The sequence below is a fragment of the Saccopteryx bilineata genome, chromosome 1 (assembly GCF_036850765.1).
Source record: "Saccopteryx bilineata isolate mSacBil1 chromosome 1, mSacBil1_pri_phased_curated, whole genome shotgun sequence".
In the NCBI taxonomy this organism is placed as follows: domain Eukaryota; kingdom Metazoa; phylum Chordata; class Mammalia; order Chiroptera; family Emballonuridae; genus Saccopteryx; species Saccopteryx bilineata.
In genome coordinates, this window is record NC_089490.1 from 86,548,035 (window position 1) to 86,573,457 (window position 25,423).

At 43.9% G+C, this 25,423-nt stretch overlaps 2 protein-coding genes across 7 annotated transcripts in view; one reads left to right on the plus strand and one right to left on the minus strand.

The window, feature by feature from the left end:
• Positions 1–4,330, minus strand: part of XPNPEP3 (X-prolyl aminopeptidase 3) — a 46,448-nt gene extending 42,118 nt beyond the window's left edge. For 3 of the 6 annotated variants that reach the window (XM_066257179.1, XM_066257165.1, XM_066257195.1), the window contains exon 1: positions 3,901–4,050. In XM_066257179.1, the coding sequence (XP_066113276.1) occupies positions 3,901–3,964 (64 nt within the window). In that variant the 5' untranslated portion in view covers positions 3,965–4,050. Of the gene's footprint in view, positions 1–3,163; positions 3,255–3,900; positions 4,051–4,205 lie in introns of those variants that run through there. The other 3 variants (XM_066257188.1, XM_066257170.1, XM_066257205.1) reach the window with 2 other exon arrangements.
• A 131-nt stretch (positions 4,331–4,461) lies between these two features.
• Positions 4,462–25,423, plus strand: part of ST13 (ST13 Hsp70 interacting protein) — a 50,691-nt gene continuing 29,729 nt past the window's right edge. Inside the window, exons 1-4 of the mRNA XM_066257227.1 lie at positions 4,462–4,710; positions 12,198–12,255; positions 14,283–14,355; positions 18,396–18,466. Coding sequence (XP_066113324.1) covers positions 4,601–4,710; positions 12,198–12,255; positions 14,283–14,355; positions 18,396–18,466 — 312 coding nt within the window. The 5' untranslated portion in view covers positions 4,462–4,600. The remainder of the gene's footprint in view (positions 4,711–12,197; positions 12,256–14,282; positions 14,356–18,395; positions 18,467–25,423) is intronic.

Genomic DNA, 25,423 nt, shown 5'->3' on the forward strand with positions numbered 1-25,423 from the left:
TACAGGGACAGAGAGTTGAGAAGCATCAATCATCAGTTTTTCGTTGTCACACCTTAGTTGTTCATTGATTGCTTTCTCATATGTGTATTGACTGTGAGCCTTTAGCAGACCGAGTAACCCCTTGCTCGAGTCACCGACCTTGGGTCCAACTGGTGAGCTTTGCTCAAACCAGATGAGCCCAAGCTCAAACTGGCAACCTCAGGGTCTTGAACCTGGGTCCTCCGCATCCCTGTCTGACGCTCCATCCACTGCACCACCGCCTGGTCAGGCTGGAACAACAAATTGATGATTCTCTCTTTCTCCCCCTTCCTATCTTTCTATAAAAATTAATTTTAGTTCCTGGCCGGTTGGCTCAATGGTAGAGCATCAGCCTGGCATGTGGATATCCCATGTTCGATTCCTGGTCAGGGCACACAGGAAAAGTGACCATATGCTTTTCCACCCTTGCTCCTCGTCCTCTCACCCCTTCTTCTCCTGCAACCATGGCTCTACTGGCTTGAGTGCATTGGCCCCAGGCTCTGAGGATAGCTCTGTGGAGTCTCCGCCTCAGGTGCTAAAAATAGCTTGGTTGTGAGCACGGTTCCAGAAGGGCAGAGCATGGACCCCAGATAGGGGTTGCCAGGTGGATCCCAATCGGGGAACATGAAGGAGTCTGTTTATCTCCCCTCCTCTTGGAAAAGAAAAAAAAATTTTTTTGAATTGTGTCCTGGCCAGGTAGCTCAGTTAGAGCATCATCCTGACATGCAAAGGTTGCAGGTTTGAGCCCCGGTCAGAGCACATACAAGAATGTCCCTCCCTAAAATCAATCAATAAATAAAAACTTAAAAGACTATTATCATTCTTCACTACATTGTCATTTACAAATATTGATCTACTCATGACCTATGCAACTTACAACCATTCGACTTTACGACCACAATCGCTAGCCTCGACTGCTCCGCATCTGGCAGCGCAAGCATTGCCCAGCTGGGCGTACGACAGTGTGGACCGGCTTCTGGCAGCACTACCATCTCCGCGTGCACCATTTCAACTGTTATCCCAGACTCGGTACAGCAATTTGTGTTTTGTATCTTGGATATTTTTCATCAAACCCCTCCCAAGATGTCTACCAAGAGAAAATTGTCTTTGCAAATATTAAACCAGTTGTACTTGGTAATGCAGTGTTTTACTTAAACCTGACGAATGTAAAAATAAGAAACAAAATGGTGTAGAGATTATACAAATGGCATAAAATGAACAAAGAAAAAATTATGATATATAACAATAATGAAAGAAAATTATAATAAAATATGACTTAAAGATTTTTATAACATCATTTCACAGTACTGTACATATAGCCTACTCAACTTACAACCAAATTGTGTTACGACCGGTCTGTCAGAACCAATCGTGGTCGTAAGTCGAGCACTAGCTCTATCTATTTTTTATTACCCTGGCTAGACTATGAGCAATTCCAGAGAAGTGAAGATTCAATAACCATTGAGTTAGTAGTCATAATAGCGCAATAAAAAGTTCCAAAAGGACTCTACTAAGCCAGAGTCAGACCTAGCAGTATAACAGAAAAAGGACTACATGGCAATACAATTAAAATTCCTGACTTGCTATCTGTGATCCTATGTTAGTTTCACTTCCCCATGAGTAAAATGAGGCTATCTGCCCTAACTTATTGGACTTGTGAAGATCCAAGTAGATCATTTATTTATTCTAAAAACCTATGTGTATGATATATAAAATGATCATGTAAGAGGTACTTAAGTTTACTTATTCCACTGAGGCAAGATGAAGCATAATGAATATTTTTTTCAAAGATCTTGGTGTGAATGATACTGTGTCTAGTCCTAAACCTTGATTAATCCAGTTTTACACAATGCCTTAACAAACCCCAAAAAAGTCACAAGCAAAGGATGGTCCAGCTCTAAATTATAAGTTGTGGCCTTTGTAATTAAGACTGACTAATTGCAGCCTGATCTGTGGTGGCACAGTGGATAAAGTGTCCACCTAGAGGTCGCTGGTTTGAAACACCGGACTTGCCTGGTCAAGGCACATATGGGAGTTAATGCTTCCTGCTCCTCCCCAGTTCTCTCTCTCTCCTAAAATGAATAAATAAAATCTTAAAAAAAAAAGACTGTGACTTGGGGTGGTGAACACACAATGCAACATGCACATGATGTATCATAAAATTGTACTCATGAGCCTGACCAGGCAGTGGCGCAGTGGATAGAGCGTTGGACTGGGATGTGGAAGACCCAGGTTCGAGACCCCGAGGTCGCTAGTTTGAGCGTAGGCTCATCTGGTTTGAGCAAAGCTCACCACCTTGGACCCAAGGTAGCTGGCTTGAGCAAGGGGTTACTCGGCCTGCTGAAGGCCCACGGTCAAGGCACACATGAGAAAACAATCAATGAACAACTAAGGTGTGGCAATGAAAAACTGATGATTGATGCTTCTCACTCTCTCTGTTCCTGTCTGTCTGTCCCTATCTATCCCTCTCTCTGACTCTCTCTCTGTCTCTGTAAAAAAAAAAAAAAATTGTATTCATGAAACCTATATACTTTTGTTAACCAATGTCACCCCAATAAATTCAATGAAAAATAAAAGACTGACTTATTGCACACCTATTCACCCACTTCCACAGAGAAGGAGAGCTTTCTGCAGAAGAGTAAAGCCTGACTATCTTATTTTCTTTTTCAGAGTAAGTCTTGATTTAATTATCACTCCATTTTTTTCAATAAATTCATCTATACCAATATAAAAAACTTAACAAGGCCCTGGCCAGTTGGCTCAGTGGTAGAGCGTCAGCCTGGTGTGCAGGAGTCCCGGGTTCGATTCCCAGCCAGGGCACACAGGAGAAGCTCCCATCTGCTTCTCTACCCCTCCCCCTCTCCTTCCTCTCTGTCTCTCTCTTCCCCTCCAGCAGCCAAGGCTCCATTGGAGCAAAGTTGGCCCGGGTGCTGAGGATGGCTCCATGGCCTCTGCCTCAGGCGCTAGAATGGCTCTGGTCGCAACAGAGCAACGCCCCAGATGGGCAGAGCATCGCCTCCTGGTGGGCATGCCGGGTGGATCCCGGTAGGGCGCATGCGGGAGTCTGTCTGACTGCCTCCCCGTTTCCAACTTCAGAAAAACAAAACAAAACCAAAATAACAGAACAAAACCATAAAAAACATACCAAGACATAACTTTGATGTAAAATACCATATGCTCTGGTTCATTGTTCACACATCACTCAAAGACTGAATGTAATCCAATGGCAGATCCACCTGCAAGGTAGATGATTCACCTTTCACTGACCAAGTTTTATGTTCATAAGATCAACTGCTTGCAATATAGTACACTCTAAAAAAATGAGCTCCCTTATTCCTGGACTCCTACATCTTATCTTTATAAACAAGGCTTTCAGACATAAAAAGAGTGTTTCCAAACACTACTTCTTCTGAAACTGCTCAAAGGATTTGTTTCTAAACATGTTTCCTGCACATTTTGGACCTCGTTTTCAAGTCAACTCTTAAAATCACGAAAACAGGGTTTGGGGTTAATCTAACAAAAGCATGAGCTACTTGATGTGGTACACTTTGTCACCAAGCAAATGTGGTAACTGACACAACTTCTATGAGTCCAAGTAAATGCGAAGACAGCCTCTGTAGGGGATGGCTACACTTTTCTCTCTGTGGTCATTTCAGTTTCCCAGAATACCTCAACGGAGAGAGAAGTCAGGGCCCACCCTTATCCAGGAGCAGCTGATAAAGAAGAAATCCGAGGAGCACAAAGAGGGTTTAGCCGTGGAGGCCCAGCAGAAGGGTCTGCCGAACCAGCGATCGCCTGAGACCAACTTGGATTCTTCTGGGGCGCCTCAGGCTTTTCAGAAAGCAAACCCTGGAAGAGGACAGAGGGGGAGGTCGGTCTAACCTGAGAGGCTGCGGGCGCTTGCTATAGTGGGAACCAGCTTAGTTGCTGAGAGTAACCAAGGCATGCCGGCCTCACACACGCGTCTAGAAAGAAAGGAAGAAAACTGCTAGAGAAGCAGCGGTTTGCAGGGATGCGTCGCCAGGAAACCGAGCCAAGCGCCCCTCCCCTTCCGGCCGCACTGCTCAACGGGCTTTTCTCCCACAGCGGCGCAGATGTGACGTCATGCCGGATTGGTGGGTGACCACCGCTCTGGCCAGATGGCCCTATTGGCGACGTGACGTCATGCTCTACTTGCTCACACTCACAGAATGTCCGATTTTAAATGACTCCCTGTAGAGGCTGATATCTCCCGCCTCCTTGAAAGCACCACGTGGCTGGTTGACCCATCCAGAGAACTGGTTCTTAGTTGAGAATGTAAGAAAGCGTGCGTACAGAGGCAGGCAACAGCACAAACAGCCACACACAGTTCTAGAAGATTCTAAGCGGCACTGGGAGCAGAGGTGAAGGGAGTAGAAATGAACAAGCGAAGGACCCGGGGTCACGAGATCGTTGGTGGGAGGAGCCAGCGGCCAGGGAGGTTCTAGTCTGTTCTGCCTGGCGGCAGCCGCCCCCTTCCGCACGATCACGCCGAGTTAGTGCCTGGGTCTGGATTCCTGCCACAACCTTAGCTGTGCCTGCCGCCTCCCGACATTTCCCGACCATGGATCCCCGCAAAGTGAGCGAGCTTCGGGCGTTCGTGAAAATGTGTAAGCAGGATCCGAGCATTCTGCACTCCGAGGAAATGCGCTTCCTGAGGGAGTGGGTGGAGAGGTGAGACCCGGGTGTAAAGGCCGTTGGGGGTGGGAAGAGGGGAGACTGGAGGGGGAGCTGGGCCGCAGCTGGTGCGTAGTGGCGGAGCGGGCAGCTCCGCGACGAGGGCCACCGGAGTCGCCGCCACGTTGTGGTTTGCTCCTTGGCCAGGAAAGAGGGGCGACTTCCTTGGGTTAACGGAGAGTCAGGTAGCTTAGTACAGAGGCGGGGAAGGACGAAGGAGAGCCGGGTCCCTGCACCCTGAAGTCACCAGGGGTGTCTTGGGCGAAATATAAATGCAGACGATTGCGGGGACTGGGGCACTAGGACGCTAAGGGGAGAGGTGAGAGCTGCAAGACTTTGCTTTCGCATGGAGTTGTTTTTCTTGAAGTCTCTGGTGTACTGTTTAGGTTGCAATGTCATTCAGCAGTTCATTTATGGACAGTGCGTTTAAATAGTGTAATAATAATTACTTATTAAGTTATAAAAATGGTAGTTGTATTTAGTTATCTTTAAAACTGCAGCAATTCTAACTGCGTAGACTTTTTTATTCTGGAATCACTTCTACCTCTGTAGTAGCAGTCCCATCACTAAAAACAATGATTTTTTTTTTTAAGGACTAGCGTGTTTCCGTGATCTGTTCTTCAGAGTACTTCGCTACATACATGAAATTAATTGACTAGGCAATGTACTAGCTGTTAAGAAACAGTATTAAGTACAGCCTAGGGCAGGGGTCTCAAACTGGGGCCCGCGGGCCGCATGCGGCCCGCCCACCAATTTTGTGCGGCCCGCAGACTGGCCCGCAGACTAATCCACGAAGTTTGATTAGTCTGCGGGCCGCACAAAATTGGTGGGCGGGCCACGAGCTTGAGACCCCTGTTCTAGGGATACAGAAATTCGTTTTGATATTTATCATATAATAAAGATTAGTATTCTACACAATGAAGGGGGATTGAAGGGAGAAAGAAACTCTTCCCTGAAATGGTTCTTAGAAAATCACTACTACTGGTAGGGAATTTAAAAGAGATAACATAACAGTGCATGACCTGCGGTGGCGCAGTGGACTGACTGAGCATGGACGTGAGGTCCCAGGTTGGAGACTTCGAGGTTGCTGGCTTGAGGTGGAATTATCCACACTATCCTGTGGTCGTTGGCTTGAGCCCAAGGGTCGCTGGCTTGAGGTGGAATCCCTGGCACAGCTGGAGGGCACACCCCCACCCCTGCACCCCGGCAAGGCGTGTATGAGAAGCAGTCAATGAACAACTAAAGTGATGCAACTATGAGTTGATGCTTCTCATTTCTCTTCTTGTCTGTATGCGTATGTCTGCCTACTTCTCTAAACAAACAAACAAACAAACAAAAGATGACATATAAATTGTATCTATGGTGGTAAATGGAGACGAGTGCAAAGCAATGTGACATCTGAGGTAATACCTTAAACATTGATATGTTTATTGCTTTATTTATTTATTTATTTATTTATTTGAGGGGAGGAAAGGTAGACTCCTGCAAGTGCCCCAATTGGGATCTTCCCGGCAACCCCAGTCTGCTCAAGTCAGCTGAGTTGTCCTCAGCACCTGGCCCGGACCAACTGATCCACACTGGCTGCCAGAGGGGAAGGGAAGCAGATGATCTCTTCTCATGTGTGCCCTGACTGGGGTTCGAACCCGGACATCTGTGCACAGGGCCAACACTCAATTCACTGAGGCAGCCAGCCAAGGCCAATCTGTTTATTTTAGTAATATTTTTAAAGTGTTACTTAAGATATTTATATGCTTCTGTCCTCTTACATCTACTTGTTAGAGGAATTGTTTCTAAAACTCCAGGTAAAGCAGCCTGACCTGTGGTGGCGCAGTAGATAAAGCGGCAACCTGGACTGCTGAGGTCGCCGGTTCGAAACCCTGGGCTTGCCTGGTCAAGGCACATATGGGAGTTGATGCTTTCTGCTCCTCCCCCACTTCCCTCTCCCCTCTCCCCTCTCCCCTCCCCCCTCCCCTCTCCCCTCTCCCCTCTCACTTCCCTCTCCCTCTCCCTCTCCCCTCTAAAATGAATAAATATATTAATTAATTTAAAAAAAATTCCAGGTAAAGCAGACATATACCACAGGAAGAAATACCGTGCACCAAGAGTGAACATTATACTGAGTAGATATAATGTTTAGTTTCGCTCCTAGAGAGAAAAGGGACACAAGAAAATGTTAAAACATATATAAGAACAATGTTGTAACTTGTGCTGGAGTGATTATGGCTATGTAGAGAGTTCCAGTTTAAGTTCTAAAAAAATATTGTCAAATATTCCCCAAATTAGCCTTTTAAAATTTATTTTATTATTTTTTTTTACTTGCATTTGACAGTGATGAGGAGTTGTATGATTTATTTTATTTTATTTTTATTTTTCTGATGTTAGAAGCGGGGAGGTGGAGAGACAGACTCCCACATGTGCCCGACGAGGATCCACCCGGCATGCGCAGCAGGGGGCGATGCTCTGCCCATCTGGAACGTTGCTCCATTGCAACCAGAGCCATTCTAGCGCCTGAGGCAGAGGCCATGGAGCCATCCTTAGCGCCTGGGCCAACTTTGCTCCAGTGGAGCCTTGGCTGAGGGAGGGGAAGAGAGAGACAGAGAGGAAGGAGAGGAGGAAGGGTGAAGCAGATGGGAGCTTCTCCTGTGTGCCCTGGCTGGGAATCGAATCTGGGACTTCCACCGGCCAGGGTCTTTTTCTAAATTTTAATGTTTCTCATAGGTAATTACAGTTTTTCTTTCTGGTTCCATTTATATTTTTCTTGTCTCATCCTAGATTGATGGTTTAGGTTGGAATGAAGCATCTTGGCATGTGTTATAGGGGCCTTATTCTGCATTTAATTTGAAATATTAACATAGATGCTTTTGCTGTTTCAAGCTAAATTAAAATTTCTGTATTCTCTGAGGATTTTGCTTGAGATGTATCAGTTCCTCTTTTGTCTGCTTTTATATCAGTCTTGTTGAAACAGTCCAAGATTACAGGAAATTTGGCTGAATATGAGACTTCTTGGTCCAGGAATATTCCTAGGCCTAATCCTACTATTAGGGTTCCTCAAGTAGAAATCATTTCAGAATTCTTTCCATGCTAAATTAGCCATAGATATTTGGGCTTAGACAGCAAAGAACACTTGCTTATTTGCCATGATTTCTACCATTGTTTAGAGCTTAAAATTTTATTTGATGTTGAGAATTTATTAGCTTAACAGCCTGTTAAATTGGACAAAAAGAAATACAAAGAAAAATTATTTGGCTCAGTAGACTGTGGGGATCCTGGGAAGCTACATTCTCTTCAACAAATATGTTTTGGGATGTTTTTGTTTCTAGAGGAAGAAGCAGTGTCTGACATTATTTTCTTCCATTCAACAACTTTTGTCTACTTTGTATTTTGTATATGCTTTTCAGTAAATATTTTAAATAAAGTGAATAGAAAGCCTGTCTACCCTCAGTAAATTTAGAATATAGCATCCAATTTTTTCTACATGTGAATAAGTTAACTATAGCACAAAGTAGATTGAATATTATCCAATTGAAAGAATTATGAGTGGTGTGATTCTGTATGAGGAAGGTTTCTCTGTACCAGCCCTACTTGATAGCATAAAAGCTTGTACTGGCAAAGTTCAGTTTGCAAGGTTTGGCAGTGAACTAGTTGGTTTTAATTTTTAGGCTCTGGCTCAGCAGTAAAGCATCAGCCCGGCATGTGGAAATTTGGGGTTCGATTACTGGTCAGAGCACACAGGAGAAGCCACCGTCTGCTTCTCCACCCCTTCTCCTTTTCTTTCTCTCTCTTTCTTTCTTTGCTCTCGCAGCCATGGCTCGATTTGAGCAAATTGGCCCCAGTTTTTGAGGATAACTCCATGGCCTCACCTTAGGAGCTGAAGGAGCAGTGGCCCCAGATGGGTAGATCCTTGCCCAGTGGATCCCAGTCGGGGGACACACGGGAGTCTGTCTTTCTGCCTCCCCACCTCTTAAGTAAAAAAAAAAAAAAAATTTAAATCTTGGGTGCATTAAATAAAATTTCTGTGCCTATAAATTGGTGCTACCTTCTAGTAGTTAACAAGAATTTACAATGTGAGAAACTCTAAATCTAGTTTATGAACAAACCCTCTTGTGTTTTCCTCTCAAGTTCTAAATAATATTCTCTTCCTCCTTCTTCCTTCTTTCTTCTTTCTTATACTTTTTTCTTCCTCTTCTTCTTTCTCCTTCGTTTTTTAAGTGAGAGGATGAGAAGAAGGGAGGCAGAGACAGACTCCTACATGTGCCCCGACAGGGATCCACCTGGCAAGCCCACTAGGCGGCGATGCTCTGCCCATCTGGGGCCCTTGCTCCATTGCAACTGGAGGAGCCATTTTTTTAGTGCCTTAGGTGGAAGTTATGGAGCCATCTTCGGCGCCCGGAACCAACTCGCTCCAATGGAGCCCTGGCTGCAAGGAGGGGAGGAGAAGAGAGAGAGAAGTGAGAGAGGGAGGGGTGGAGAAGCAGATGGTCGCTTCTGTGTGCCCTTTCTGGAAATCGAACCCAGGACCTCCACATGCCAGGCTGATGCTCTACCACTGAGCCAGCCGGCCAGGGCCTAAATTTTTCTTTTCTCTCTTTTTTTTTTAACAATTTATAGCTTGCAGAAAAATTGGAAGCCTCCCACACCATTGAGTATGAGTCTGTATTTCCTCAAAAAATACAACCATCAAGCTAATGACATGAATACTGATGCACTGATACTATCTAATCCTCCTAAATACATATTGCATTTCATTGTCTCTTAATCACCTTTATTCTGAAACTGTTCTTCAGTCTTTCCTTGATTTTCATGACCATGGCAGTTTAGAATATCACTGGACAGTTTTTTTTGTAGAATTTCCCTTAGCTTGAGTGTGTCTGATCTTTTCTTATGACTAGATTTAGCACGATTTAGCATAATACATTTCTTGACAGGATTATTGCTTCCTGAAGCTTCAACATGTTAGACTGTTGTGACTGTGTGTGGATGTCACTCTAAATATATTCCTTGATGCTAAATTTTGAAACTTAGGAAAAACATAGCTTACGAATCCTGAAGTTTTTAATATTTAACTGGGAAGAACTAGTATTTGATTGCTGTATTCTTTTGATAAGTTTTTCTGTAGAACAGAATTTATTTTATAAGAACAAAATTTTAAAGATTTTTGTCATGCTTATAGGCCTGTTCCTTATTAAATCATTTTGCTTTGCTCAATACAAGCTAAGATGTTTTGGATCATGTAATGATTCATTTGCTGGCATCTGGGAGTCATATTTCCTTATTAAGGGCACTATATTACTGAAGTGTTTTTTTTATAACTATTACATTAAAAATAATGGAGGCTCACCAGGCGGTGGCATAATGGATAGAGCGTAGGACTGGGATACGGAGGACCCAAATTCAAAACCCAGAGGTTGCCTGCTTGAACGTGGGGTCACCGGCTTGAGCAAGGGGTCACTCGCTCTGCTGTACCCCCCCTCCCCCGGTCAAGGCACATGTGGGAAAGCAATCAGTGAACAACTAAGGTGCCTCAGTGAAGAATTGACGCTTCTCATCTCTCGCCCTTCCTGGCTGTCTCTCTGTTCCTATCTGCCCCTTTCTCTGACTTCCTGTCTCTGTCAAAAAAGAAAAAGAAAGAATGGAAAAAGTGCATATTTTTCATGATTGCATGGTGTTTATAAGAAATTTTAATTTTTGTTTTTATTTGTTTCTTCATACTTTGTGTTGTCTTCATCAAAGATAACATTGAGAGTAGGAAAGCAAGTTACAGAGAGAGAAGGTATTCGCAACATGTAAAACTGACAGGGCTGGTATGCTGATACACAAAGAGCAATTACAAATAGACAACCTAGTAGATGGCTGGGTGAGAATTGAACTTGACAAAAAAGTCTATTCAGATGGCCAATAAATACATGAGAAGGGACTCAAACTACTGTGAGATACCAGTACACACCTATCACAATGGCTACAAATTTAAAAGTTGGATAATAGCTTAAGATTTATCCAATGTGTGGAACAACTGAAACATACTGCTAAGATAAGTGTAAATTCATTAAAGAACTTAGGAAAACCAATATTCACTTAAATCCAACATACATAAACTGTGTCCAGAAATTCTACCCAAATGTAAGTGTAGCTTTTAGAGAATCAACATTTAAGGGGATTTTGGAGTCGGTTCCTTTCTGTTTTCCAAGTTAATGTCTCCTTTTTTCACATAGAAGTTAATGGCTTTTTTAAAGGCAAATTTTAGTTAAGTCTTTGTGACCTCTAGCTTTCAATATGGTGGAGTGTCAGTCTACTGTATATTTTAGTCATTGCAGTGTTGGCATTTAGGCCATATGCCTTAGACTCTGGTCCAAAAGGAGCATATAGCTCTTATTTTTTTTTTCCAAGTGAGAGAAGGGGAGATAGACTCTTGCGTGCGCCCCAACTAGGATCCACCTGGCAGCCCCATCTGGGGCCATGCTTGCCACCAAGCTATTTTTAGCGCCTGAGGTGGAAGTTCCACTGGAGCCATCCTTAGTCCCTGAGGCCAATGCTCTCGAACCAGTCAAGCCATGGCTGCAGGGGGAGAGAAGAGAGAGAGTAGAGGAGGAGGGGTAGAGATCAAATGATCACCTCTCCTGTGTGCCCTGACCAGGAATTGAACCCAGAACATCCACATGCCTGGCCAATGCTCTACCACTGAGCCAACCAGCCAGGGCCACTAATTTTTTGTAATAATTTTCCCCCTTGTTTTAAAGCTATTTGAAGTAAATTCTAACCTAACTTTGTTGATAGGTTTTGCAAGTGTAAGAACAACATGTAATGAATGAAGTTTACTATAGGTTAATTGATACAAACAAGAGTTAAGTTCCTGTGACATCTCATCAACGTCATAATGTTATGTGAAGACCTGCTATATGTAATTCATGGTGTTGCCCTGTAATATTTTGGGTGAAAAGGGCTTGCCAACGCCAAGAGGAAATACTGATGGGTGAAGTTTAGAGGGGATACGGAGGAAATCTCTAATGTAAGGGATGTGTGAATATAAGCAAGAAGAATCCTTATAGGTCTCAGTTAAGGGAAACAAACATTTGTAATTATTATACAATGACTTCATAATTTCCTAAATTGCCTTTTTAAATTTAATTGAGTCTTACTGGATTTTAATATATGTGCTGAATTCTAAACCAACAACTTGTGTAAATGATTTTGTTATTGAATGTTTCTCTGCCCTTTTTTTCTTCTCTGAAAATGGGCACAGAAAAACTATAATTATGTGTAGTATGAGGTAAGAAATGGGTAATTTTCATTAACCAGCATGTTAAATAATAAATAAAATTTTAAGTTGAAAAAAGCTTAGAATAATACTGAATTATTCAAATTAAGTTTAAGATTTGAAAAGGTAATCATCTAAATGTCTTACTTTTTGTTCAGCATAAGTAAATGTTGTTTGGCATAGTGAATTTTACTTTTCTAAACAAATGTCTTTTTTTCTCTTCTTCCTCAAGCATGGGAGGTAAGATACCACCTGCTACTCATAAAACTAAATCAGAAGACAATATCAAGGTAAGTCAAAATCTTGTATATTCAGTAATTAAAGTACTATAAGGTTTCTTAGGGATATTTTCCAAGTTGCTACTCTCAAATTACCACTCTTGATTTCCCCAAGATCACGTGGAAAAAAGATTTTTGAGGAATTTCTGGTCGCACTCCAAATCCAGGAAACTAATTTAAAACTGAGAATTTGGAGTTGAATATTCACTGTGTTTTAGAATAAATGAGAATAAATACTTTTTATGCATGACTGTAAGTGGTAAGCTCTGTGAGTATGTGAATTTGTAGTCTTCATCATTGTATCTCTAGCATCTAGCACAGTGTTTTATCCATTGTAGATAACTCATTAATATTTGCAAAGTAAATGATGAAGTAGCCCAAATCAGTATTTCTCAATTTTTTCCTGTCCTACCACCAGAGGAATATATTTGAGTATGATTCTTTGCTGTTACTGTTTTATTTAGAATCCTAAACAAGGTTTATCTATTTGGCTGTGAAACTAGAAGTTATATCTTTGAACAAGTGAAATGAAAGAAGTTAAAGTTAGAGCCTCAGAAGTAGTTATTTTTTTAGATGTGCCATTTGTCAGAGTTTGGTAGTTTCTGAACCTAGGTAGGATATTTTACCATGTGTTAAACATGTATTAAGACAAAATTATATTCAACCTATATCTCTGCTAAAAATACTTTATAACAAAAACATTCTGATTTAGAAATTATGATTATGATTGGCCTGTTTCTTCCACATGGTGGGACTCAACGAGGGGATATATAGTACAAACCACATTGGTTACTTAGAGCAGTGGTCCCCAACCTTTTTTGGGCCACAGACCAGTTTAATGTCAGAAAATATTTTCACAGACTGGCCTTTAGGGTGGGATAGATAAATGTATCACGTGACCGAGACAAGCGTCAAGAGTGAGTCTTGGATGGATGTAACAGAGAGAATCTGGTCATTTTTTAAAAATAAAACATCGTTCAGACTTAAATATAAATGAAATGGAAATAATGTAAGTTATTTATTCTTTCTCTGTGGACCAGTACCAAATGGCCCGCGGACCGGTACCAGTCCGCGGCCCAGGGGTTGGGGACCACTAACTTAGAGGATGGGAATGAAATTTGGGTGTACTCTTTAAATTCTTTGAATTATCGTCATTTGTGTATTTACAGTTTCATAGTTTTTTATTGGCAATTCCAAAACTCAAAAATTCTTACAAATGTAAAACTTGTTAGTAGATTTGTTTAGCAATAAAGTGCGGACCAGCTTCTGGCAGCACTACCATCTCCACATGCACCATTTCAACTGTTATCCCAGACTCGGTACAGCAATTTGTGTTTTGTGTCTTGGATATTTTTCATCAAACCCCTCCCAAGATGTCTACCAAGAGGAAATTGTCTTTGCAAATATTAAACCAGTTGTACTGGTAATGCAGTGTTTTACTAAAACCTGACGAATGTAAAAATAAGAAACAAAATGGTGTAGAGATGACACAAATGGCATAAAATGAACAAAGAAAATTATGATATATAACAATAATGAAAGAAAATTATGATAAAATATGACTTAAAGATTTTTATAACATCATTCCACAGTACTGTACATAAAGCTATTCAACTTAACGACCAAATTGTGTTACGACTGGTCTGTCAGAACCAATCGTGGTCGTAAGTCGAGCACTAGCTGTGTTATGAGTGCTCAAAATTTATTTTGCAGAAGTAGTGTGATTATGGAGAGTTATAGACTTCAATGTTCATTGAAAGTGTTACGTAGTAGTATAATATATACATTGTAAGATCCAAAATATTTTAAATCCTAAAACTCATCATCCATCATCTGAAAGGTTTGGATAAGGTGCTGGACCTCTATTTAACTTTAAAAAAAATGAAAACAAAACTAGAACTCTTTTAGCGAAACAGAAAAGGATACATGCCTGAAATGTAATGTATGTGATTAGTTTTTTACACAAAATTGTATAAATTAGTATAAATATTGGATATGTTATTAAATACTGATGGTATTGCTTGCCCTCCCTTTGCTAGGAGGAAAAAACAGATGGTAAGAAGGTGGAGGAAGATATAAAAGATGAACCGTCAAGTGAGGAAAGTGATCTTGGTGAGGAAATGGTAGTTTGTACTTGATAACCAGTATTGATTTTTTTGCCAATGTGACTAAATCAGTATTATCCTTTAGAAATATGATGGAGCTCCATATGAAACTTAAATTTTTCTTTCCTTTTTTTTTTTTTTTTTTTTTTTTTTTGTATTTTTTTTTTCTGAAGCTGGAAACGGGGAGAGACAGTCAGACAGACTCCCGCATGCGCCCGACCGGGATCCACCCGGCACGCCCACCAGGGGCAACGCTCTGCCCCTCTGGGGCAGAACGGGCATCGCTCTGCCGCGACCTGAGCCACTCTAGCGCCTGGGGCAGAGGCCAAGGAGCCATCCCCAGCGCCCAGGCCATCTTTGCTCCAATGGAGCCTTGGCTGCGGGAGGGGAAGAGAGAGACAGAGAGGAAGGGGGGGTGGAGAAGCAAATGGGCGCTTCTCCTATGTGCCCTGGCCGGGAATCGAACCTGGGTCCCCCGCACGCCAGGTCGACGCTCTACCGCTGAGCCAACTGGCCAGGGCCAAAACTTAAAATTTTCTAATAGCCACATTTAAAAAATTAAACATGAGCCTGACCAGGCAGTGGCGCAGTGGATAGAGCGTCGGACTGGGGTGCAGAGGACCCAGGTTCAAGACTCCGAGGTCACCAGCTTGAGCGCGGGCTCATCTGGTTTGAGCAAGGCTCACCAGCTTGGACCCAAGGTAGCTGGCTCGAGCAAGGGATTACTCGGTCTCCTATAACCCCACACTCAGAGCATATATGAGAAAGCAAAATCAATGAACAACTAAGGTGTCGCAACAAAAAACTAATGATTGATGCTTCTCATCTCTTTGTTGCTGTCTGTCTGTCCCTATCTATCCCTCTCTCTAACTCTCTCTCTGTCTCTGTTAAAAAAAAAAAAGCTAAAAAATTAAACATGAAAGTAATTCAATGTACTTAAACTGATATACCTGTAATTAACATTTTAACATGTAGTCCATATAAAAATTGAGATATTTATCTTTTTTGGGGGGGTGACAAATAGAGGGACAGACAGGAAGGGAGAGAGATGAGAAACATCAGTTCTTCATTGCGGTACTTTAGTTCATTGGTTGTTTTCTCATATGTTCATTGGCTGGGGGGCTATAGCAGAGCGAGTGACCCCTTGCTCAAGCCAGTGACCTTTGGATTCAAGTTGGTGAGCTGTGCTCAAACCTGATGAGCCCTCACTCAAGCTGGCAACCTTAGGGTATTGAACCTGTGTCCTCTGCGTCCCAGTCCGACACTATCCACTGCGCCACTGCGTGGTCAGGCGAGATATTTATCCTTTTTTCATATTAAGTCTTCAGACTCCTGAGTGTGTTTTATATTTCTAGCATAACTTAATTGTAGGTATTAAATTTTTGTTGGAAGTACTTGATTTATATTCAAACTTCGTGGAGCTTATAGTTGAAAGTTGGTTCACAAACCCAAGTTGTTCTAAATATACATAAAAGTTTTCCAAAAATAGCCTGACTGGTGGTGGCACAGTGGATAGAGTGTTGGCCCAGGGACCTTCTTCAGCTTGAAACCCCAAGGTTGTCAGCTTCAGTATGGGCTTGCCAGTTTAAGCATGGGGTCACTGGATTGAGCATAGGATCATCAACATGATCCCATGGTCACTGGCTTGCAGCTCAAAGTTACTGGCTCAGCTGGAGTACTCCAGTCAAGGCGTGTAGGAGAAGCAATGAGTGAACAACTAAAGTGAAGCAACTATGAGTTGGTGCTTCTCATCTCTGTCATCCTCCTCTTTCTCCCTTTGTCACTCTCAAGTTAATAAAACCTTTTTTTTCCAGTAATGACATTGAGAACCAAAAAATTATTTTCCTTCAGTGCAGTGGTTCTCAACCTGTCGGTCGTGACCCCGGCGGGGGTTGAACGACAAAAACACAGGGGTCGCCTAAAGCCATCGGAAATACATATTTTATTTAAAAATGTATTGTATATAGGCCCTGGCCGGTTGGCTCAGGGGTCGCCTAAAGCCATCGGAAATACATATTTTATTTAAAAATGTATTGTATATAGGCCCTGGCCGGTTGGCTCAGCGGTAGAGCGTCGGCCTAGCATGCGGAGGACCCGGGTTCAATTCCCGGCCAGGGCACACAGGAGAAACGCCCATTTGCTTCTCCACCCCTCCACCGCGCCTTCCTCTCTGTCTCTCTCTTCCCCTCCCGCAGCCAAGGCTCCATTGGAGCAAAGATGGCCCGGGTGCTGGGGATGGCTCTGTGGCCTCTGCCTCAGGCGCTAGAGTGGCTCTGGTCGCAACATGGCGATGCCCAGGATGGGCAGAGCATCACCCCATGGTGGGCATGCCGGGTGGATCCCGGTCGGGCGCATGCGGGAGTCTGTCTGACTGTCTCTCCTTGTTTCCAGCTTCAGAAAAATGAAAAAAAAAAAAAAATGTATTGTATAATAAATATGTATTTTCCGGGGTCGCGACCCACAGATTGAGAACCACTGCTTTAGTGTTTGTATGCATGTTGATAAAACTTGCATTTTAGAAGAGTTATTATCTATGCCATGGGTTTTTGGGTTTTTTTAAGACTGAAAAACTGGCCTGACCAGTGTTAGTGGTGCAGTGAATAGAATGTCAACTGGAATGCTGAGGTCTCCAGTTTGAAACCCTGAGGTTGCCAGCTTGAGTGAGCTTTGCCAACTTGAGCACAGGGTCACTGGCTTGAGCATGGGATCCTCGACATGACCCCAAGGTTGCCAGCTTGAGCACAAAGGTTGCTGGCCTAAAGCCTGAGGTTGCTGGCTTGAGCAAGGGGTTACTGGCTTGGCTGGAACCTTCCAGTCAAGGCATGTATGAGAAGCAATTAATGAGCCCTGGCCAATTGGCTAGGAGTAGAGCATTGGCCTGGTGTGTGGATGTCCCTGTTTCAGTTCCCAGGCAGGGCACACAGGAGAAGCACATCTGCTTCTCCACTCTTCCCTCTCTCCCTTCTCTCCCTCTCTCCCTCTTTTCGTCCTTTCCCCTTCCTCCCACAGCTCCCCTTCTCAGTTGGAGCAAGTTGGCCCCAGGTGCTGAGGTTGGCTCCATGGCCTTACCTCAGGTGCTAAAATAGCTCGGTTGCTCACAAGGGCCCCAGTTAGGCAGAGCATCGCCCCCTAGTGGGCTTGCCAGGTGGATCCCAGTCAGGGTGCATGTGGAGTTTCTCTTGCCTCCCCACTTCTCACTGAAAAAAAACAAAATAAAGCCATCAGTGAACAACTAAAGTGATGCAACTATGAGTTGATACTTTTCCTCAATCTTTCTCTCTCTTAAAAAAAAAAAAAAAAAAAAAAGGCCCTGGCCGGTTGGCTCAGTGCTAGAGCGTCGGCCTGGCGTGCAGAAGTCCCAGGTTCGATTCCCGGCCAGGGCACACAGGAGAAGCGCCCATCTGCTTCTCCACCCCTCCCCCTCTCCTTCCTCTCTGTCTCTCTCTTCCCCTCCCGCAGCGAGGCTCCATTGGAGCAAAGATGGCCCAGGCACTGGGGATGGCTCCTTGGCCTCTGCCCCAGGCGCTAGAGTGGCTCTAGTCACAACAGAGCGACGCCCCGGAGGGGCAGAGCGTCGCCCCCTGGTGGGCAGAGTGTTGCCCCTGGTGGGCGTGCCGGGTGGATCCCGGTCGGGCGCATGCGGGAGTCTGTCTGACTGTCTCTCCCCGTTTCCAGCTTCAGAAAAATACAAAAAAAAAAAAGAACATTGCAATACATTGGTGTGTAGAACAAGACATTTGAACTGAATCAGTTTGTTGAAACTGACTAAATTGGGGGGTGTCAACATGTAATAACTGGAAACTATGCCCTTGCAAACATCTCCACCACAATACAATGATAAATACCTTACATAGCCGCAAAAGTTAAAATGAAACGTGGTGTTACCAAAACACTGAAGTTGTGTTTAATAAAGAAATATTTTATAATGCATTGGTTTAAATAAAATTAACAAAGTAAAATATTTAAAGTAAAATATTGTTAATCAGTTGAGTTAACCATAATTCATTAGTTTTTAGTAGCGTCATGTGTCTTTTTATTCTTTTGCAGAAATTGACAACGAGGGTGTGATCGAACCAGACACTGATGCCCCTCAAGAAATGGGAGATGAAAATGTAGAGGTAAGTTTGATGGCCTATTTTGTGCTTGTAAGGCATGTGAAGGTGCCACCAATTGCAGTGATTTAATGACATAAATCTTCCAGGAGGAGTTCTTTGAAACCTTACTAGTGGAAAGTTTTTGAGGCCTGGGTAGAAGGCATGTTCCTCTAAAGAGAGCTATATTTGTTTCTATTTAGACTCTTGAGTTGGCATTTCCAGCTCAAGAATCCTTTTAAACTCTTGAGTGTGGTTTTTTTGTTTACATAAGCAATGTGAATTCTGCTGGAAAGGCTGGCTTGTAATCATAAATTTACAGAGGTGATATTCTCAACTTGGCTATAATTTCCTTTGGAACAGGTTTATTTTTGGTTGATCGTTATGCTTATATGTATAGGCATTTGGGGTTCCAGATTTATTTTGGAGGGTATCTGATTGTACAACATACATTCTCTTCACCTAAATCTAAACTTTGTTTTCTATGTCCTGCATTACTTTCTTTTTTCTTTCTTTCTTTTCTTCCTTTTTCTGTATTTTGCTAAAGTGAGAAGTGGGGAGGCAGAGAGACAGACTCCCACATGCGCCTGACCGGGTTCCACCTGGCAAGCCCACCAGGGGGCAATGCTCTGCCCATCTGGGGCCGTTGCTCTGTTGCAACCAGAGCCATTCTAGCGTCTGAGGTAGAGGCCATGGAGCCATCCTCAGCACCTGGGCCAACTTTGCTCCAATGGCTGTGGGAGGGGGGAGAGAGAGGGAGAAAGGAAGGGGGGAAAGGTGGAGAAGCAGATTGGGACTTCTACACACTGGGCCAACACTCTACCACCAAGCCAGCCGGCCAGGGCCTGTCCTGCAGTACTTTCAAAAACAGAATTGCATGGTGACCAGGTTTGATGCCTGCCACATGGCTATCTCACTGGATTTTCAAGCCTACATTTAATCTCGTTTCTTGAGGATCTCTACATTTTTATGTCATAAATGGCTTTTATAAGGTGGTTTTTAGACTTGCTCAGAATATCATGTACACCATATTGCCATAAACTGAAGTTTCACTGTCCTTTCTGTTTTAATTACTCTGGTTTTGGCCAGAGAGCTCGGTTAGTTGCATTGTCCCTTTCTGCAAGGGTTGCCAGTTCAATTCCCTGTCAGGGCACATACAGAAACAGATCTGTGTTTCTGTCTTTTTATCTCTCTCTCTCCTCTTTCCTCTCTTCCTAAAAATACGTAAATTTTGAATTACTCTTTCTTTGTAGGCTGTCTTACTATTTGGTAAAGTGTTTATTCCTTAGTTTATGTGTATTTGTTGTGTTGGGTTTTTTTTTGTTTTTTGTGACAGAGAGAGGAACAGATAGGGATAGACAGGCAGGAAGGAGAGAGATGAGAAACATCAATTATTTATTGTGGTACCTTAGTTGTTCATTGATTGCTTTCTTATGTGTGCCTTGACTGGGGGGGCTACAGCAGAGCGAATGACCCTACACTCAAGCTGCTGAGCTGGTGCTGAAGCCTGCTACTTGGCGTGTTTCGAACCTGGGTCCTCTGCATTCCAGTCTGACACTGTATCCATTGCACCACCACCTGGTCAGGCTATGTGTGTGTATTTTTAATAATTTCTTATTTTTCAGTTACAGTTGACATACAGTATTTTATTAGTTCAGGTGTACAATCTAGTGACTAGACATTAAATAACTTACTAAATAGCCTGGTAAGTCTTATACCTGGTAAGTCATCTGACATCATACATAGTTATTAAAATATTATTGACTAAATTTCCTGTGTTGTACTTTACATCCCCGTGACTATTCTGGAATAATCAATTTGTACTTCCTAATCCCTTCACCTTTTTCACCTGTTACCTCAACTCCCCTCCCATCTGGCAGCCATCAAAATGTTCTATCTATGGGTCTGTTTCTGTACTGCTAATTCATTTTCTTTTTGTTTTTTAGATTCAGTTGATAGATATTTACTGCCATTTTATTCATATTTTTTATTTTTTAAAAATTGTATTTATTGATTATAGACAGAGGAACAAAGAGAAAAAAAGAGAAACAGATACATCAGTATGTTCCTGTATGTGGCCTGACCCAAACTGGCAACCTCTGTGCATTGGAATGATGCTCTATCTTGCTGGGGCTTTTTTTTCTTCTTAAAGAAGACCCTTTAAGCCTGACCTTTGATTGCGCAATGGTTAGAGCATCAATCTGGAATGCTTGCTGAGGTCGCTGGTTCAAAACGTTGGGATTATGGGGTCAAGGCACATACAAGAAGCAACTGCCAGGAGTTGATGCTTCCTGTTCCCCCCTGCCACCCCCCCAACTTCCTTCTTGTCTTTCTAAAATCAGTAAATAATTTTTTTTTTTCCTGAAGTTGGAAACAGGGAGGCAGTCAGACAGACTCCCATGTGCGCCCGACCGGAATCCACCTGGCACGCCCACCAGGGAGCGATGCTCTGCCCATCCTGGGCGTCGCTCTGTTGTGACCAGAGCCACTGTAGCGCCTGGGGCAGAGGCCATAGAGCCATCCCCAGCGCCCAGGCCATCTTTTGTTCCAATGGAGCCTTGGCTGCTGGAGGGGAAGAGGGAGACAGAGAGGAAGGAGAGGGGGAGGGGTGGAGAAGCAGATGGGTGCTTCTCCTGTGTGCCCTGGCCGGGAATCGAATCCAGGACTTCTGCACGCCAGGCCGATGCTCTACCACTGAGCCAACTGGCCAGGGCTTTTTATTTTATTTATTTATTTTTTTACAGAGACAGAGGGATAGATAGGGACAGACAGATGGGAATGGAGAGAGATGAGAAGCATCAATCATCAGTTTTTTGTTGTGACACCTTAGTTGTTCATTGATTGCTTTCTCATATGTGCCTTGACCATGGGGCTACAGCAGACTGAGTAACCCCTTGCTCGAGCCAGCAACCCTGGGCTCAAACTGGTGAGCTTTTGCTCAAACCAGGTGAGCCCGCGCTCAAGCTGGTGACCTCCGGGTCTCAAACCTGGGTCTTCCACATCCCAGTCCAACGCTCTATCCACTGTGCCACTGCCTGGTCAGGCAATTAGATCTTTTTTAAAAAAGAAGAAGACGCCCTGGCCGGTTGGCTCAGCGGTAGAGCGTCGGCCTAGCGTGCGGAGGACCCGGGTTCGATTCCCGGCCAGGGCACACAGGAGAAGCGCCCATTTGCTTCTCCACCCCTCCGCCGCGCTTTCCTCTCTGTCTCTCTCTTCCCCTCCCGCAGCCAAGGCTCCATTGGAGCAAAGATGGCCCGGGCGCTGGGGATGGCTCTGTGGCCTCTGCCTCAGGCGCTAGAGTGGCTCTGGTCGCAACATGGCGACGCCCAGGATGGGCAGAGCATCGCCCCCTGGTGGGCAGAGCGTCGCCCCTGGTGGGCGTGCCAGGTGGATCCCGGTCGGGCGCATGCGGGAGTCTGTCTGTCTCTCCCTGTTTCCAGCTTCAGAAAAATGAAAAAAAAAAAAAAGAAGAAGACGACCCTTTAACAGTTCATGTGTTACTGGTTTCGTGGTGGTGAAGTCGTTTTAACTTTTTATTGTCTGGGAAGCTCTTTATCTTTCTGTCAATTCTGAATAATAGCTTTGCTGGGTAATCTGTTGTGGGCCCTTGCTTTTCATCTCTGAATATGTCTTGCCACTCCCTTCTGGCTTGCAAAGTTTCTGTGGAGAAATCAGCTGAAAATCTTAACTGCAGCTTCCTTGTAGGTAGCTAACTTGTTTCTCTTGGTGCTTTTAAGATTTCCCTTGTCTTTAACCTTTTGCTTTTTAATTACAGTGTGCCTTGTGGGTCTCTTTTGGTTCATCTTGTTTGGGACTCTGCACTTCCTGACTTGTATGTCTATGTCCTTCCCCAGGTTAGGGAAGTTTTCTGTCATTTTTTCAGAAAGGTTTTAAGTTTCCTGTTCTCTCCTCACCTTCTGGCACCCCCATGATGCAAATGTTAGTATGCTTGATGTTGTCCCAGAGGCCTCTTCATTTTTCTGGATTCTTTTTTCTTTTTGTTGTTCTTATTGGGTTCTTTCTTCTATTCCAATTCTCTGAATCAACTTTTTTTTTAATAAATTTTTATTTTAATGGGGTGACATTAATAAATCAGGGTACATATATTCAAAGAAAACATGTCCAGGTTATCTTGTCATTCAATTCTGTTGCATACCCATCACCCAAAGTCAGATTGTCCTCTGTCACCTTCTATCTAGTTTTCTTTGTGCCCCTTCTGAATCAACTCTTGGTTTTTTTGTTTGTTTGTTTGTTTGTTTTTTCTGAAGCTGGAAACAGGGAGAGACAGTCAGACAGACTCCCTCATGCGACCGACCGGGATCCACCCGGCACGCCCACCAGGGGCGACGCTCTGCCCATCCTGGCTGTCGCCATGTTGCGACCAGAGCCACTCTAGCGCCCGAGGCAGAGGCCACAGAGCCATCCCCAGCGCCCGGGCCATCTTTGCTCCAATGGAGCCTTGGCTGCGGGAGGGGAAGAGAGAGACAGAGAGGAAAGCGCGGCGGAGGGGTGGAGAAGCAAATGGGCGCTTCTCCTGTGTGCCCTGGCCGGGAATCGAACCCGGGTCCTCCACACGCTAAGCCGACACTCTACCATTGAGCCAACTGGCCAGGGCCAACGCTTGGTTTTATATATTCTATTGTAGATTCCCTGTGAATTAGTCTTCATGTCAGCATATGTATTCTTCATTCCTGTTTCTTTTTATGGTGTCTATGGCCTCACTAAGTTCCCTGAGCATTCTTATAACTATTATTTTGAACTCTATCTGATAATTTGCCTCCATTTTGTTTAGTTCTTTTTCTAGGAATTTATCCTGTTCTTTCATTTGGGACATGTTTCTTTGTCTCCACATTATGACTGCTTCCTTATGTTTGTTTATATGTATGAAGTGGAACTGCTACATCTCCTAGACTTAGAGTGGCCTTGTGTAGTAGTTGTCCTGAAGGGCACAGTGACACAACCTCCCCAGTCATCTGAACTGGGTGCTCCAGGTACATATACCCTGTGTGGTCTGTGTGTCCTGTTGTAGTTGAACCTTGATTGTTGTTGGTGTCACTGGGAGGATTGAGCCCCAGGCCGATTAGCTTTGAAGACTGGCTACACCTATAGCAGAGGAGCTGCTGTGCAGGAGTAGACCCTACAGAACAGGACTTGCTTCAGTGGGGCTTTGATTCTCACCAAGTTTTCCCCTTGCGTGTGTTGCTCATGGAGGTGGTAAGGTTGTAATCTGGCATGATCTGAAGCTGTCCACTAGTGTAATGGCTCTGGGCCACCCAGAAGGTGCAAGCTCAGATACCACCTATGCCCTGCCTGGGGCCAGGCAGCGTGAGCTACAGAGCAATGTGCAGGTGGCTGCTACTTCTGTTGGGCTTGGAGGTGCCCAGGAGAGGCCAAGCTGTGAACCAAGGCTGACTGTTGCTAGTGCCAGGCCTGGAGCCACTTAGCAAGAGGTATAAAGTACACAGAGGCCAGATGCTGCTTGTTTGAGAGGTTTTAGGAAAGTCCCAAACATGAGACAAAACCATTTGTGTGGAAAAGCCGCTGTTAAGGGGGCTTGGGTGGGCCTGAAAGTTGGTCAGGGCAAGGTCTCAGGGAATCACCTGGAAGAGTGTGCAGTGCGTACCAAGTTGATAGAAACTCAGATATGGTGCCCACCTGCTGGCTCTGTTGAGGGAGGGCTCAGAGAAGGAACAGTGGCCTCTGCCAGCATTTCTATCTGGCAGAAAGCCCTCCCGCCCCCAGTTCTTGCCTTGATGCCAGACAGTCTAGTTCCTCCCTGTGTTTTCATTTCTTTCAAGCTGCTACCCCAGTACTGGAGCTCAGAGGATGTGAGTAGTCCAAATTAAGTCTGATGTGTAGGCCCTTTAAGAGAAGCTGCTTGGGTCTCCCTAAGCCTCAATTCCCACTGGTTTTCACAGCCACAATATAAGGGGACTTCCCTTCTTGGCAGTGGAACCCTGGACTGGAGGGCATGTTGTATGGACTGGGACCCCCTCACTCCTATTGGAGGATCTCTGCAGCCAAGGTATCCCCCCACCCCGATTTTAAACTGCCACACGTGGGTGCAGGACCAGCTCTTTCCATATCTCCACCCCTCCTACCAGTCTCCATGTAGCTTGTTGAAATCCCTAATTGTAGAACTTCCATTCAGCTAGATTTCAAGTGGTTCTGAATGACAGTTGTTTTATAATGTACTTGTAATTTTGATGTGGTTGTGGGATGATTTGTATACCATATTGACTTACATAACCATCTTTTTTTTTTTTTTTTTTTTTTACAGGGACAGAGAGAGTCAGAGAGAGGGATAGATAGGGACAAACAGACAGGAACAGAGAGAGATGAGAAGCATCAATCATCAGTTTCTCGTTGCGACACCTTAGTTCATTGATTGCTTTCTCATACGTGCCTTGACCGTGGGCCTTCAGCAGACTGAGCGACCCCTTGTTCAGCGACCTTAGGTTCGAGCTGGTGAGCTTTTTTTGCTCAACCCAGATGAGCTCGTGCTCCAGGTGGTGACCTCAGGGTCTCGAACCTGGGTCTTTCACATCTCAGTTCGGTGCTCTATCCACTGCGCCACCGCCTGGTCAGGCTACATCACCATCTTGACTGGAAGTCTCTTCCTTTGATTTTTCATAAAATAATTTTAAGTTTGTCTAAAACTTATAAAAGTTCTTTTGAAATTGCTTTGAATTCATTGAGTAACTTGGGGATAAGTTGAAATATTCAAAGTACTCTTTCCATGAACATAGTATAATATCTGGTATCCTTTGATAGAATTTTGTTTCCCCCCCATCATGAAAATCGTGTGTGATCTTAGAATGGTACCTTGTTCTGTTGTTTTATCATTGATTTTACTGATGAGAAGGAACTGTGGGTTTGTTTTTTTATTTTGTTCTTTCTGAGTACTTTTTTGAATGACCTTAATATATCTAATAACTTGTCACTTGCATTTAGTTTTCCAGTTAAATATATATAAGTTAACTG